This window comes from Mytilus trossulus, chromosome 6 (assembly GCF_036588685.1).
Source record: "Mytilus trossulus isolate FHL-02 chromosome 6, PNRI_Mtr1.1.1.hap1, whole genome shotgun sequence".
Lineage (NCBI taxonomy): Eukaryota > Metazoa > Mollusca > Bivalvia > Mytilida > Mytilidae > Mytilus > Mytilus trossulus.
The window spans coordinates 19,423,654-19,439,073 of NC_086378.1; the positions used below are offsets into that span (position 1 = coordinate 19,423,654).

The 15,420-nt window shown below is 31.4% G+C and overlaps 1 protein-coding gene across 1 annotated transcript in view; it reads right to left on the reverse strand.

Moving 5' to 3' along the window:
* The window catches only part of LOC134723247 (integumentary mucin C.1-like), a 71,339-nt gene that overhangs the window by 31,809 nt on the left and 24,110 nt on the right, over window positions 1-15,420 (reverse strand). Inside the window, exon 3 of the mRNA XM_063586872.1 lies at window positions 5,221-5,493. Within this exon, the coding sequence (XP_063442942.1) occupies window positions 5,221-5,493 (273 nt within the window). The remainder of the gene's footprint in view (window positions 1-5,220; window positions 5,494-15,420) is intronic.

Below are 15,420 nucleotides of genomic sequence, written 5' to 3' on the forward strand. Positions count from 1 at the left end.
TAATAATGAACATTTAACTTCTAACTATATTCATATTACTCATCTATAGTTTTTAATCAACAACACTTTGAAAACAGATTTTATTTTAATTAATCTGCCATTCTTTTTATAATTATCAGATAAGACAATGACCACATGCTTAGTAAGCTGATAACAAGTGAAAATTATTTATAAGGCATATCATACCATGTATATTGTGAATTCAAACTTTAAGTATATAATTTACCATTTCTGAACGAAGAGAATAACCCAATCACTTTATAAATATAACTTTTGGATACTAAAAAGGAAGCTTACTCAACAACAAAAAGAGCTAAAATCTTAAAAACTGAACTTGACCTTCATATAGTGGCAGGACACAACATATATAAATGTCCGTCCGCCCGCCTACCTGTCCGCCGTTTATTCAATAACAAATTCAAATCAATAACCGATTTTAACTTAAAATATCCGGTTAATAAAATTAATAATTTTCAAATCAATCTATCACTCCAATTATAATTGGGAGATTGAAAATTACCAGATGGTGTTTTATCTTAATAAAAGTTGAAAATCATTTAAAACACTTAATGCTATCAAATTAATTATATAGTAAATAAGTCCCAATATTTATTCTTTCATTTGTAACAAACTAATATAGATCTGCAACTTATCTATGTAAGTCTACAACTATATGTACATAATGTAATGTAATGAAATATATCCTTGAATAAAAATTTGTTATTATCTAATGAATTTGTAAATCTGAAATGAAACAGAATGAAGTACAAAAATAAAATTAACAAACACAACAAATATAGCATTCAGAAAATTAATTTATACAGAAAAACAAATAAACCTACCACAAAACTCTTTACAAAAATGACTTGTTTGTTTCCTTCGTACAAAAATGAATTAATTCGTCAACCAGATACTCCGCAGGGCGTAGCTTTATACGACCGCAGAGGTTGAACCCTGAACGGTTGGGGCAAGTATGGACGCAACATTCAAGCTGGATTCAGCTCTAAATTTGGATTGTGATTAAATAGTTGACACAGCATAGGTTTCTGACACAGAATGAATGTGGTCTAATGAACTTAACATTTTTTTTTGCCTTTGAGAATTCACTTTGCTATTGAATATTAATCCTCTCAAAAAAATGTTTGAAGAAATTTAAAAATGAATTAATTCATCAACCAGATGCTCCGCAGGGCGCAGCTTTATACGACCGCAGAGGTTGAACCCTGAACGGTTGGGGCAAGTATGGACACAACATTTAAGCTGGATTCAGCTCTAAATTTGGATTGTGATTAAATAGTTGACACAGTATAGGTTTCTGACACAGAATGAATGTGGTCTAATGAACTTAACATTTTTTTTTGCCTTTGAGAATTCACTATGCTATTGAATATTAATCCTCTCAAAAAAATGTTTGAAGAAATTTTCTTTTTATTTATGAAATCTGAAATGAGAAAAATTGACCGCCCCCCCATTTTTTTTCACATCCCCCTTTCCCTTATTCCAAAACTGATCTCAATTCGAATTTCTAATGGATTTTGCAACAATAATTACTCATTTAAATACATCATAAAATATTAAAATGTAAAAAAGTGATTGTTATCACTGAATGTAAAGATTGTTTTAATTTATCAGTTGGTAGTAAAAGTGAATATACATTGTATTTTGTATAAAACAATGATTTAAGTTGATTCAACTTCTATTCTGGACAAAGAAAGATAACTCCAATTGAAAATTTCTTGCTGTTGCGCAATATTGTGCAATTATATTTTTCTTGCTATTGCGCAATACTGTGCAATTGAAAATACTTGCTATTGCACAATACTGTGCAATTGAAGATGTCTTGCTATTGCGCAATACTGTGCAATCGAAAATTTCTTGCTATTGCACATTACTGTGCAATTGAAGATTTCTTGCTATTGCTGAATACTGTGCAATTGAAAATTTCTTGCTATTGCACAATACTTAATATAATAATTTTGGATCCTGATTTGGACCAACTTGAAAACTGGGCCCATAATCAAAAATCTAAGAACATGTTTAGATTCAGCATATCAAGGAATTCAATTTTTGTTAAAATCAAACTTAGTTTAATTTTAGACCTTTTGGACCTTAATGTAGACCAATTTGAAAACGGGACCAAAAATTAAGAATCTACATAGTTACACAGTTAGATTTGGCATATCAAAGAACCCCAATTATTCAATTTTTGATGAAATCAAACAAATATAAAAAAGAAGATGTGGTATGATTGCCAATGAGACAACCATCCACAAAAGACCAACACAAACATTATCAATTATAGGTCACCGTACGGCCTTCAACAATGAGCAAAGCCCATATCGCATATAGTCAGCTATAAAAGGCCCCGATAAGACAATGTAAAACAATTCAAACGAGAAAACTAACGGCCTTATTTATGTAAAAAAATGAACGAAAAACAAATATGTAACACATAAACAAACGACAACCACTGAATTACAGGCTCTAATTTTGGACCCCGATTTTGACCAACTTGAAAACTGGGCCAATAATAAAAAATCTAAGTACATTTTTAGATTCAGCATATCAGAGATTCCAAGGAATCAATTTTTGTTAAAATCAAGCTTAGTTTAAATTTGGACCCTTTGGACCTTAATGTAGACCAATTTGAAAACGGGATAAAAAATTAAGAATCTACATACACAGTTAGATTTGGCATATCAAAGAACCCCAATTATTCAATTTTTAATGAAATCAAACAAAGTTTAATTTTGGACCCCGATTTGGACCAACTTGAAAACTGGGCAAATAATAAAAAATCTAAGTACATTAAATTCAGCATATCAAAGAACCCCAAGGATTCAATGTTTGTTAAAATCGAACTAAAAAAAGTTTAATTTTGGACCCTTTTGGACCTAAACGTAGACCAATTTGAAAACGGGACCAAAAATTAAGAATCTATTTACACAGTTAGATTCGGCATATCAAAGAACCCCAATAATTCATTTTTTGAAGAAATCAAACAAAGTTTAATTTTATACCCTTTGGGCCCCTTATTCCTAAACAGTTGGGACCAAAACTCCCAAAATCAATCCCAACCTTCCTTTAATGGTCATTAACCTTGTGTTTAAATTTCATAGATTTCTATTTACTTATACTAAAGTTATGGTGCGAAAACCAAGAATAATGCTTATTTGGGCCCCTTTTTCCCCCCAATTCCTAAACTGTTGGGACCTCAACTCCCAAAATCAATCCCAACCTTTCTTTTGTGGTCATAAACCTTGTGTTTAAATTTAATTGACTTATATTTACTTATACTAAAGTTATTGTGCGAAAACCAAGAATAATGCTTATTTTGGCCCCTAATTCCTAAACTGTTGGGACCAAAACTCCCAAAATCAATCCCATTCTTCCTTTTGTGGTCATAAGCCTTGTGTCAAAATTTCATAGATTTCTATTTAGTTAAACTAAAGTTATAGTGCGAAAACCAAGAAAAATGCTAATTTGGGCCCTTTTTGGCCCCTAAATCCTAAACTGTTGGGACCAATACTCCCAAAATCAATCCCCACCTTCCTTTTGTGGTCATAAACCTTGTGTTTAAATTTTATAGATTTCTATTGACTTAAGGTTAGAGTGCGTAAACTAAAAGTATTCGGACGCCGACGACGACGACGACGACGCCAACGTGATACCAATATACGACAAAAAAAAAATCAATTTTTGCGGTCGTATAAAAATTGAAAAGAAAAGGGTTATAACTGAATTACGAGAAAATCAATAATCACGACAATTGAACTTGGCCTTCTTTAGTCAATGGAAACAAGATATATAAATGTACGCATTTTCATGGCAGTCGACAGCATGCCCGCCCGCTAAACATCACCAAATCAATAATCGATTTATAATTCGAGAATCCGGTTAAAAAAAATGTAAAGTTACTGTATTTTGGTAATTTGTATCACTTGCACGTATTCTTTACTAATGAGTAATACAAGTATTAGTGTTTGAAGTCAGATAAGGTTAGATACCAGATATCACACCAAATTCTCTGTAGACATGAGTAAGAAACCAAAGAGTTTTATAATTAAACATACATGTATTAAACAATTGCTATCTTATCGGAGCATTTGACAAAACAAGACAGGACAAGACGTCACAAGACAAGACAAGACAATTTATTACAACTTAGGCAGCCGTTACGGCGCATATTTGCTTTATTCATCATTATACGTTTCGTTGTGGTGATAACAAAAACCGTTTTTTGCTACTCAGATATACATTTGCAGGGAAAAAATCTCGAAAATGCTACTTGGATATAAATGTGCAAGGAAAGTCTTGACAAATATTTTTTTAACAAATCACAGTACGTCAGATTCGGTTTTGCATGTATAGAGGGAAAACAAATGATTCCCTCAATTTTTCATTTGTGGTAAAATAAACTGTGCATTTCAGCATATAAACATATATATTTGATGTTAAAACCACCAGTCTTTTGTATTTGCTGTTTTATTAATATATTTGGAAACTACAGGTGACATGGATACAAAAGCTTATAAACGGGTAAAAAGGAGGGACAATTAGATAAGTTTACTGGTGATGGCTATTACTTTCATGCAATGTCATGTTAGGTGAAATGTCACTGCAGTAATTAACAGGATAAAATTTTACTGAAGCCAAGTAGTTTTTTTTATTTGAAACAAAATGATAAATTTTTTTCATGCTTTTTTAATAAGTGCCAATTTTAACAACGACTTACAAGCGACATCTAATGATTGAATTTTTCCTAAATAATCCATTATTTATTTCGTACATCAGTTTAATGAGTTATTAAAGGTACCAGGTTTATAATTTGATACGCCAGACGCGCGTGTCGTCTGCATAAGACTCATCAGTGACGCTCAGATAAAAAAAGTTACAAAGCCAAACAAGTACAAAGTTGAAGAGTATTGATGAACCAAAGTTCAAAAGAATATGGGACATGCAAGTCATAATTGTAATAGTTTGTAACGTAGACAACTACATTTGTAATGCCGATTTCCCCGAGTAAGAAGAATTCAATGTAAAAAAAAAATGAAGGTCATTGTTTTCCTGTGATGCATTTTTACAGCAAATAAACAAATCTTCGTATTTTTTACATCATTTCTGTACTGTGCTGACTTTGGAGCAAAATAACGAGTACTAATGATGAGGTTTCATTTTACTAAGTATTAAAGTTTTATCACTAAATACACAGATACTTACAAGGATTTTCTGCAATAACTACTATAGGCGACATGGATGATCCATATGAACATGTCCAGTTGCCGCTGTGTGTTGAACTGCTAAATGAAAGCGTGTAAGTTGTAGTTGTGCCAGCTTGTATTATATTAACAGCACAGCTTGGAGCGCAGCCAGCTTCAATGTTATTATTCAACACAAAATTAATGACTTGGTTAAAGTCAACTGTTGTGCACACTAACTTTATTTCATCTCCATTTCCCAAACACGTTGTTGATGGTTGCAATATTTGAGAACCTAGATAAAATGTACATAAATTAAAATAAAAAAAAGTTTATAAAAAAGTATAACTAAATTAAATTAAAGAGGTAGTATCTACTAAATTATGGTTGTAGAGAAAAACTGAAAACTGTTGACATGCAGTATACTAGATATAGGAAGATGTGGTGTGAGTGCCAATGAGACAACTCTCCATTCAAACAACAATTCAAAAATTAAACCATTATAGGTTGAAGTACGGCCTTCAACACGGAGCCTTTGCTCACACCGAACAACAAGCTATAAAGGGCCCCAAAATAACTAGTGTAAAACCATTCAAACGGGAAAACCAACGGTCTAATCTATATAAACAAAACGAGAAACGAGAAACACGTATATATTACATAAACAAACGACAACTACTGTACATACTGTATAGTTTTATATATATATATCAATAAAATGGTCCGTATGCTCAATTTGGTACGACCGCAGAGGTCGAACCCTGAACAGTTTGGGCAAGTATGGACACAATATTTTAGTTTGAAACCGCTCATAATTTTTATTGTAAATGAATATTTGACACAGCATAGGTTTGTGCCAAAAAATAATATGGAACTGAAAATTTTTGAATTGGACATTACCTACTATGGTCCAATATCTAAAAATCAAGTACATGGTAAGGATCAGCATATCAAAGAGCTTCAATAATTCAATTGCTGATGAAAATCAAACAAAAGCTTAATTTAGGACCCTTGGTACTACAATGTGAAACAATTTGATAACGGAGCCCAGAAGTTTCTTAACATTTAGTTGAGGCAAAATTAATTAAGAGAACGAAAACGAAAAATTCTTATATTTACATTTATAAATAGGCATAACTCGAGAAGGTAAAAGAGGAAGGAAAAATACCAGAGGGACAGTCAAACTCATAAAAGTTACGCAACATAATTATTAATTAAAATTAATCTGTGTTTTGTTCTAATAAACATTGTGTCTAGGATTCATAACATATGGTTGAGGCAAACTAAAGTAAGGGAATGGAAGCTAAAAATCAGCAGTATTTAAATTTGTAAGGGCCAATACTTTAGAACAGAAAAATAGACGCCACCAAAATTCAAACAAAGTTAGAGAGCAGAAATAAATTTCGGGACGAACGAACGGACGGTTGTACAGACAGACAATGGTAAAAGTGTATGGCCTTCGCTACGACGGGGACATAATTTGTTACTCAGACTTTGTAAAACGTCACCAGTGTCTGAGCAGAAAAATATGAACCAGGGGTATATTAAAGAACGTCTCGTCCTTTTTCTAAAAAAAGTTCATCGGAAGGAACCAAGACTTTGTCGATAAATATTCCGTATCAACTTCACAAATAATACATGATGGTCTTGATGTATAGATTATATGTACTTACGTTGTTTATAATCTTAACTACGTGTTTTATTGTTCTTTTATTTGACTTACATGTAGTTCAATAACTAATATTACTTTTACTGTTTGGTCTGTTTTAAATGATATCCGTTTGACGTGGCTCGGGACTTATACATCCCTTCCATGTGTATGTATTATATTTAATTGTTTCTGGTGTGTTTTGTATATGCGACTTTTTGTGTTTCCTCGTTTCCTATAACGTGACTTTGAACTTTTCAAGATCCCGGCATTATGTTATTTTTCTATTATATGTCATTATGTTATTGTTCTATTATAGGTCATTATGTTATTGTTCTGTTATATGTCATTATGTGATTGTTCGATTATATGTCATTATGGTATTGTTCTGATATGTCATTGTTCTTATATGTCATTATGTGATTGTTCGATTATATGTCATTATGTTATTGTTCTGATATGTCATTATGTTATTGTTCTTATATGTCATTATGTTATTGTTCTTATATGTCATTACGTTATTGTTCTATTATAAATTTGATAATACTTTGAACGACATACGACAAAATTATTTCATTCGCGTAGTAGTATTAACCATATATATATATATACTTCTTTAAAAAATCTAAAGAACTACTGGATACTTTTTTTTATCTCGGTCTGTTTCTGTAATTAATTATAACATAACTTTTGATTTTATAACCCAAACCACAATTCTCCATATGAAATTATAATTGTTTTGAATAGACATTGAACGACAAAATTTCTTTTTTGTGACGTTTACATTTTTTGACGCCCAACACGCGAAACAAGGAATGTTTATTTTTAATTTAATAGATGCTTTTTGTGTTTTTTGTATATTTTTGTTTGTCTTGAGATTATAACACAGTGACTGCTGTAACCATATTTTGACTATTTTACCGATTATGTCAGTTTTGTTCACGCATCGTTGTAAAAACAACGGAATTTGATGCGACTGTAATAAAAGTGTGAAGTTTAGCGCCATAAAACCAGGTTAAATCCACCATTTTCTACATTTGAAAATGCCTGTACCAAGTTAGGAATATGACAGCTGTTGTCCATTCATTTAATGTGTTTAATCTTTTGATTTTGCCATTTGATTAGGGACTTTCTGTTTTGAATTTTCCTCGGAGTTCCGTATTTTTGTGATTTTTTTTAACAGAATAATAAATAAAAAATAACAAAATCCCAAAATATTTATCATGTAAACAAAGTCTTTTATATGTAAACCATAGCTGTAATCATCTTCAAAATATCTAATAATGAACTATCAATTTCAAACTACATATATACATTCCTTCTGACACTAAGAAAACACAAAATTATAAAAACAAATCTGTCTCTCCAACTACAATTTTGTTCCTGATAATTAACAACCTTAACCACAGCACTCAAATTGAAAGGTTTTACACAACTACTGTTGAAAAAACGCCGACATTAATTAACAAACAGTAACTGTATGGTATAAGCATTTTAACTATTTATAATAAAAATACGAATATTTTAAAAGCAATATATAATTTAACAAGAGGCTGTCAGAGTGACAGCAAACCAGATTGTTTCTGCATATGTCACAGAATACCAAGCATGGACACAACATTAAGAACAGCTCTTAATTCGGATGGTGATTTAATATTTGACACAGCACAGGTGTGTGACCCCAAAAAAAATGAAATTGAACAATTTATTACGATCCAATATCAAAAATATAATTCAATTTTAGAATTAGCATAGCAAAAACCCCCAAGATTTTTTTTTACGATACCTTTATTTCTGTTTGACGGGAAATAACTCAAATTCATATAATCAATAATTATAATCTTATAATAAACAATCAGTGACGATTAATTCTCTAAAATTAGATATGTTATAATCAATAATTATAAGAAACAACCAGTGATGACTAGAATCAGCACATTAAAGATTCTCCAGATTTCAATTTTTCAAGTTTAATTTAGGACCCTTAGGACCTCAATGTGGTACTATCTTTTTGATAATGAAAATAAATACAGGTTTAGATTCAGCATTGCAAACAACCCTATATTTTTTTTTATTTTTACAATTCATGTTGAAATCAAACACAGTTACATTTTAGACCCAAATGTGGACACACATATAAACTTGGCCCAAAATCAGAAATCTAAATACATGTTTATCAATATAGCTTAGTTTTTAAAGGAGTTCACTTCATCAATAAAATTAGGTTTTTTTTACAAAAATACAGTCCTATAAAGTTTATAATCATCAACACTAAGGAAACAGTAAATTTTCAAATAAATCTATCAATCCAATTAAAATTGGGTGATAAGAAATTTTCGAGTATGATATTTGTAATTAAGATTTGATGAAATTCCATTTGCTATGCGCCAACAACATCTTTTAAAAGTACCGAGCGATGTCAAATGGTTATTACAAAAAAATATCCATTATTTGATTTCGTGTCATGAATAGAAACCCTATATCCTTTGTTTTTCTATTATATTAACATAAAATGCTTCTCGTGCTGTGTGGATGCCGTCGAAAGTTTCCTCGTGCTTAGGAAACATACCCTTCTCTATTTTTAGTTATGTTGTATCTATCAATTCTATGACAGTTTGTACACTAAAATTTTGACAAAGACTTCCAATAAAATGACACACGTACGTAACACGACATACGGACCAAATGGAACTTGTTGTTGCAAACCATTGTATTTGATTAAGTTCGTCGCTCAAGTTTAAACTAAGTATCACAAGACTTGATCTCACACACTGAAATGTTCGTCCAAACAAAATAGTTTTATAATGACGAAAAATGATAGAACTCTTGCATTTTAAATTTATCACGTGTTTTTTTCAGAATCCAACCTTTAACTTCACTAACTTAAGATCACGTATTAACACAAGTATCATAAACATTTCATACGTGCAATTTGGGTTATCTTTTATGTTTTTAATTATGACAATTATCATAAGTCCTTCTTGGCTTCAATGAACATTACATTAAACAACAAATCGGAGAACTAATCTTGTTTGTATTGGATACCTAAGCTTCACAAAATTCCGTACAAACACTGGTTCATTGCCGGCTCATCTACACTTTCCACGAAATATTTGTCCATTAGATTGACTAAAATTCTGTCCGCAGTGAAAGCGGGTCTTCCGAAATACTGTGAAACTGTTTACTCGCGTAGTGGTATTAACCATATGTGGATTCTTAAAAATTCTAAAGAACTTCTGGATACTTTTTAATCTCGGTCTTTTTCTGAAATTAGTTCAATCAAATTTTTTTATTTTTCAACCCTGTGTACCACCATTCCCCATGTGGAATTGAAAAATCGTCTAAAAGAATTAATCCACAACGCCTTTCAACATAACAATGGTAGCATACGCTAAACATTTCTTACTTGTGATATCAAAAGACTTATTTTGTTAATAGTGAACAAAAGGGTTAAACATGCTACACAGAGGAACAAGTGATCAGTATTATGGAGTTACTTATCGACGATATATTTGTTGAATTTGGATGTAGACTTTTTCATCAAATTGTCGCCATTACTATGGGTATGAACTGTGCACCTCTCCAAGACGATCTCTTCTTATTTTCATATGAATCGAAGTTCATTCGGACACTTGTCAAAAACAAGAAGATCAAAGAAGCCAGCTTGTTTCATTTCACTTATATATTGATATATTGATGATGTTCTTTCCATTAACAATCCGAACTTTTCTAATTTGGTTCCATTTATATATCCTTCAGAACTAGAAATTAAAGACACAAAAGACACGGCTTCCTCTGCCTCGTTTTTATACACCCGTCAAAATTTTGACGGGACGTATTATGGTATACAAATGTCGTCTGTCTGTCCGTCTGTCTGTCCGTCGTAAATATGTTGCACCGTAACTTGAGAAGGACTTATCCAAATTTCATGAAACTAAACATAGTTGTTTTTAATGACGGTTAAACGATCTGTATACTGTTTGGTGAAAATAAGATTAAAATGTTTGAGCTACGGGACTTTTTAACTAAAAAAGGTCCGTGTTTTTTTTTCATAAGTCGCGCCGTATCTCAAAAACAATTTATGATTATTGCTTATAACTTTACACACTCCTTATTTATATTAATTAAAGATCTGTATACGTTTTGATGATGATTCAATATTTTGTTTTTGAGTAATTGAGTATTTTGTAAAAAAGGGGCAGGGGTTTTGCACATGTCGCACCGTATCTTAAAACGATTTATGATTATTGCTTAAAATTTAACACACCTCTTAGTTATATAAATCTTAAGATCTGTATACCTTTTGGTTTTGAGTCAAAATTTTATTTTGTAAGAAATATTGTTGGTTGAAACAAAAAAGGCGGGTTCACATGTCGCACTGTATCTCAAAGACAATTTATGATTATTGCTTAAAATTTTACTCACTTCTTAGTTATATTATTCTAAAGATCTGTATAATTTTTTGGTTTTGATTCAAAATAAAATTTTAGAGATATTTGTAAAAAAAAAAGGGGGGGAGTTTCACATTTTTAATTTTGAAAGTATCAATTTTTCCCACCTTAGTAGCAATATAACAACTTCACCTGCATATGGGATATAAATTTCCTAACTTATTTGGTATTCTAGAGCTTTCAGCTCCTACTCAGACATTGTCTGAACAGAAAGTTGATGAGCCATGAGTATGTCAAAGAACGTCTCGTTGATCTAAAAACTTCTAAAAAAGTTTATCGGAAGGTACCAAGACTTTGGTGATAACTATTTCGTATCAACTTCGCAACATACATGATGGTCTTGGTGTATAGATTCAGCGGACCGACGTTGATTATCATCTTAATAATATGTTATATTATTCTTTCATTTGTCTTTGTCTATTATTATTATTACTTTAACTGTTGGGTCTGTTTTCGGTGATATCCATATGACGTGGCTCGGTACTTAAACATCCCTTCAATGTGTTGTTTGTATTATCTTTATTTTTGCTGGTGTGCTTTGCACATGTGACATTTTGTGTTTCTGTAGTATATATGACCTTGCTCTGTACTTTTAAACATCCCGCCATTATGTTATTGTTCTATTATAATGCCATTTTCTATTATAATTTCATTCGACGACAAAATTATTTTATATCACATGTTGTGTGACGTTTACATTCTGACGTCAAACAGAGGTTTCCCGATTTGCTACCGTACCAACCGTAGTACGAACTGAGAGCCGTCATTTAACTTTTGAAAATACTTGATGTATACACTTAATATCAACGATTGTTTTATGAATCATATACAGAACTATTTTGACAATTGTTAGCTGTAATTTGGTAGTAAATTCATATGGTTACTTATGGTATTCATAGTAAACAATATTTGTGTGCACTCGATTATGCTTTCCCATTGATTAAACTCAATGTTTACATGTAGTTTACATCATTTTTTGTCTACATGTAGTCGATAGTCAATGTAGGCCTTGTGTAGGTTTAAAGGTACACAAAACTAGACATTCAGAACTTTAATTTTCTCATGTATATTTAAAAAAAGAAAGAAATGTTTATATAAAATTGATACGTATAACACTTATTAATAAAGTTCTTTACAGAAATATATGTCTAAACTTGATATACTTATTTGTTATAAAAAACATATAATATAACGAAGCCTCGTTAACCCTTAATCAAGACTCATCCATCATCATTGCCGAACACATATTTCATTTGAAACGGTCTTCCCGAATCGATTGAACATACACAATGATAGAAATATTTGCTACTGGTCTTCATACTCAAACATCGATCTACTCATAAATGCATTACTGAAAAAAGGGTGAGGTTAATTGTTTGTTTGTGTAGTATCTCAGATCCGTTAAAAACAATTAGAAATAATAAAAAAAAAACATTACCCCCTCCCTTTGAAAAAATAACATTTGAAACAAACAGAAAAGATAGAAATGTAGTGATCCTTAACATCGCAATTCTTTTTCTTCGTCTGTAAGCACGATGATGGCGAGCCTACGTTTTTAATGCGTAATCGAAACATCTTTAAACTACTGCAAATAATCCAAAATGACTTTCTTAAAGTAGCAACCTTTACTTCAAAAACAGGGGGGGGGGGAGGGTTCTGAGTCAGAATTTATTCTCGTGCGAAAGTTTATTATTAGTTATTTTTTTCCAATGGTACCAATTCAATATTTAACACTATAAAGTATGAGGAATATATTTTTATTCTAATCATCTGAATGACCCGATTTGTTTTTACTCAAATTGTGGAAAAATCCATCCCCCTTTTTTATAAAGTCAAATGGTCGTTCTTTGACTGCTACAAAAGTTGTTCGAAAATTTAAATTCGGTTCTATGTAGGGGGTCTCATTGGGGGGTTCTGATCCTGGATCCCGCTTACTGTTTTGTCAGTTTTCCGTATTCCGCTTACTGTTTTGTCAGATTCCCGTATCCCGCTTACACTATGTACGTAAGCATTTCTTTTTTTTGTAATTTCCCGTGTCCCGCTAGACTTCATTTCCCGTTTTCACTGCACAATAATTTGACTTTTACGTGTCCCTCTTACAAAAAAATCGGCAATCCCGCGTCACGCTTAGACCCCAATGAGACCCACTACGTAATGAACATTTAAATGACATATAGTTTACAAGTGTGAACAAATCTTATGTATCACTGAACGAGCATCACTGAAGAGACATGTATTGTCGAAATGCGCATCTGGTGCAAGAAAATTGGTACCGTTAATTTTATTATGTACAGGTAGCTAAACAAGGTATATAGATGTGAACAAATTTAATGTGAAACTAGTGTGCATTACATTAAACCAAATGTAAACATGTTTACTGTACACGGCGTTTGGTGTGAAAACGGCCTTACTCACTTGACATCTTTCCTTTTTGGAAAATTAACTGTACCCTTGGATCAGAAAATTTTCTTTAAAAAACCTTCCTTAAATCACTATGCTATGTAAATATTAGAAACTTGTCCTTTTTTAAAACTTCATATATCTTTTTCGCAGTAAGAGAGTGAGAAAAATAAGAAAACCTAGAGTTAAGTCGTATTCATGATACATTTAAACCTGTACCAAATACGTAGAAACATTTACCAACCGATTAAATAGTTATCAAAAGTACCAGGATTATAATTTTATACGCCAGACGCGCGTTTCGTCTACATAAGACTCATCAGTGACGCTCAGATCAAAATAGTTAAAAAGCCAAATAAATACAAAGTTGAAGAGCATTGAGGATCCAAAATTCCAAAAAGTTGTGCCAAATACGGCTATCCTTAATTTTGAGTCCAGAAATCAGTTATAAATGGTGCAAAAGATTGTATAGCAACATAATATTTCCCGTAGAACAATACCAAGAGTTAGAAAGACATATTCATAATGCATTAGTGCAAACATAGTGAACAAATACGCTGGGATGTAAGGCGATTTCTAGCATTGCTATATGATAAAATGATTAATGAATGAATATTGATTAACATTATCCCTCGTAGATCATATATACTACTCGCAAGGTCGTGCAGTACACACATTTACTCGCGATAAAAGTTACCAGTATTAATGTAATAACAATATTTAATGACATAATAATAAACGAACAAGATGAAATAATATCGTAATGATAAATATTTCGACCCAAGAAATGGTGTTCGTTAGTGTCATAAAATTTATAATCATTGTAATATAATCAACAAATTGTTCCTAATGATTACATCCACCCCGAAAAGTTCAGTGACAAAATATAAGAAAAAAGATTGATCGATATTTTGTTCATATGTGTTGCGTTTAAGAATTTTTTTTGCTGCAATGATCTAAAAGATAAATTAATTAATAACAATTGATTTTAATGAGAAGTCAACACAATTTGCACACAATTTTGCCATTTTAAGGTTCATCATAACAAATGGACAAATATGGCCGAATTTTTAACTAAAAAATTACTCTGTGTGCAGACTTACCTGTGCAGTTTGGAAAGTTTTAAGGCCTAGCATCCACTACATATATAAAAGTTAAATGTATTTTGCATATCAGACAGATGAAATCTTTTTTGGATTTTATTAGGCATTTGTTTTCCTTCCTGTAGAAGGTGTAAAAATAAACTAAGTTGGGATATAACTTTGAGATGCTCCCTCTCAGGTAAGAACTGGTTTGTTATGTATTGATTGTCCTTGATTGGCATGGACAATAGATATCTACACATTTATAGGTGAGTTAAAGAGTTTATCTGAGTGGACAGTATCAAAGTAATTCAGGTGTTTGTTTATTTTTACATCTTCTGCAGGAAGGAAAAAAATGTCCATCAAAAGCCAAAAACGATTTTATCTTTTTGGAGCACAAAAAACATTTAACTTTCATATATCTAGTGGATACCAGACATTAAAACTTTCCAAACTTCACAAATAAGTCTGTACAATTAGTAGTTTTAGAGGTGAAAATACGGCCATATTTGTCTATTTGTTATGATGAACCTTAACGTATACTAGTTATAACGACACCAGTAAGATATTATCAATAAATAATTTCTAATTATTCCAAATTCTATTTAAGTATTAGAAAACATTCATTATTCTATTTTTTT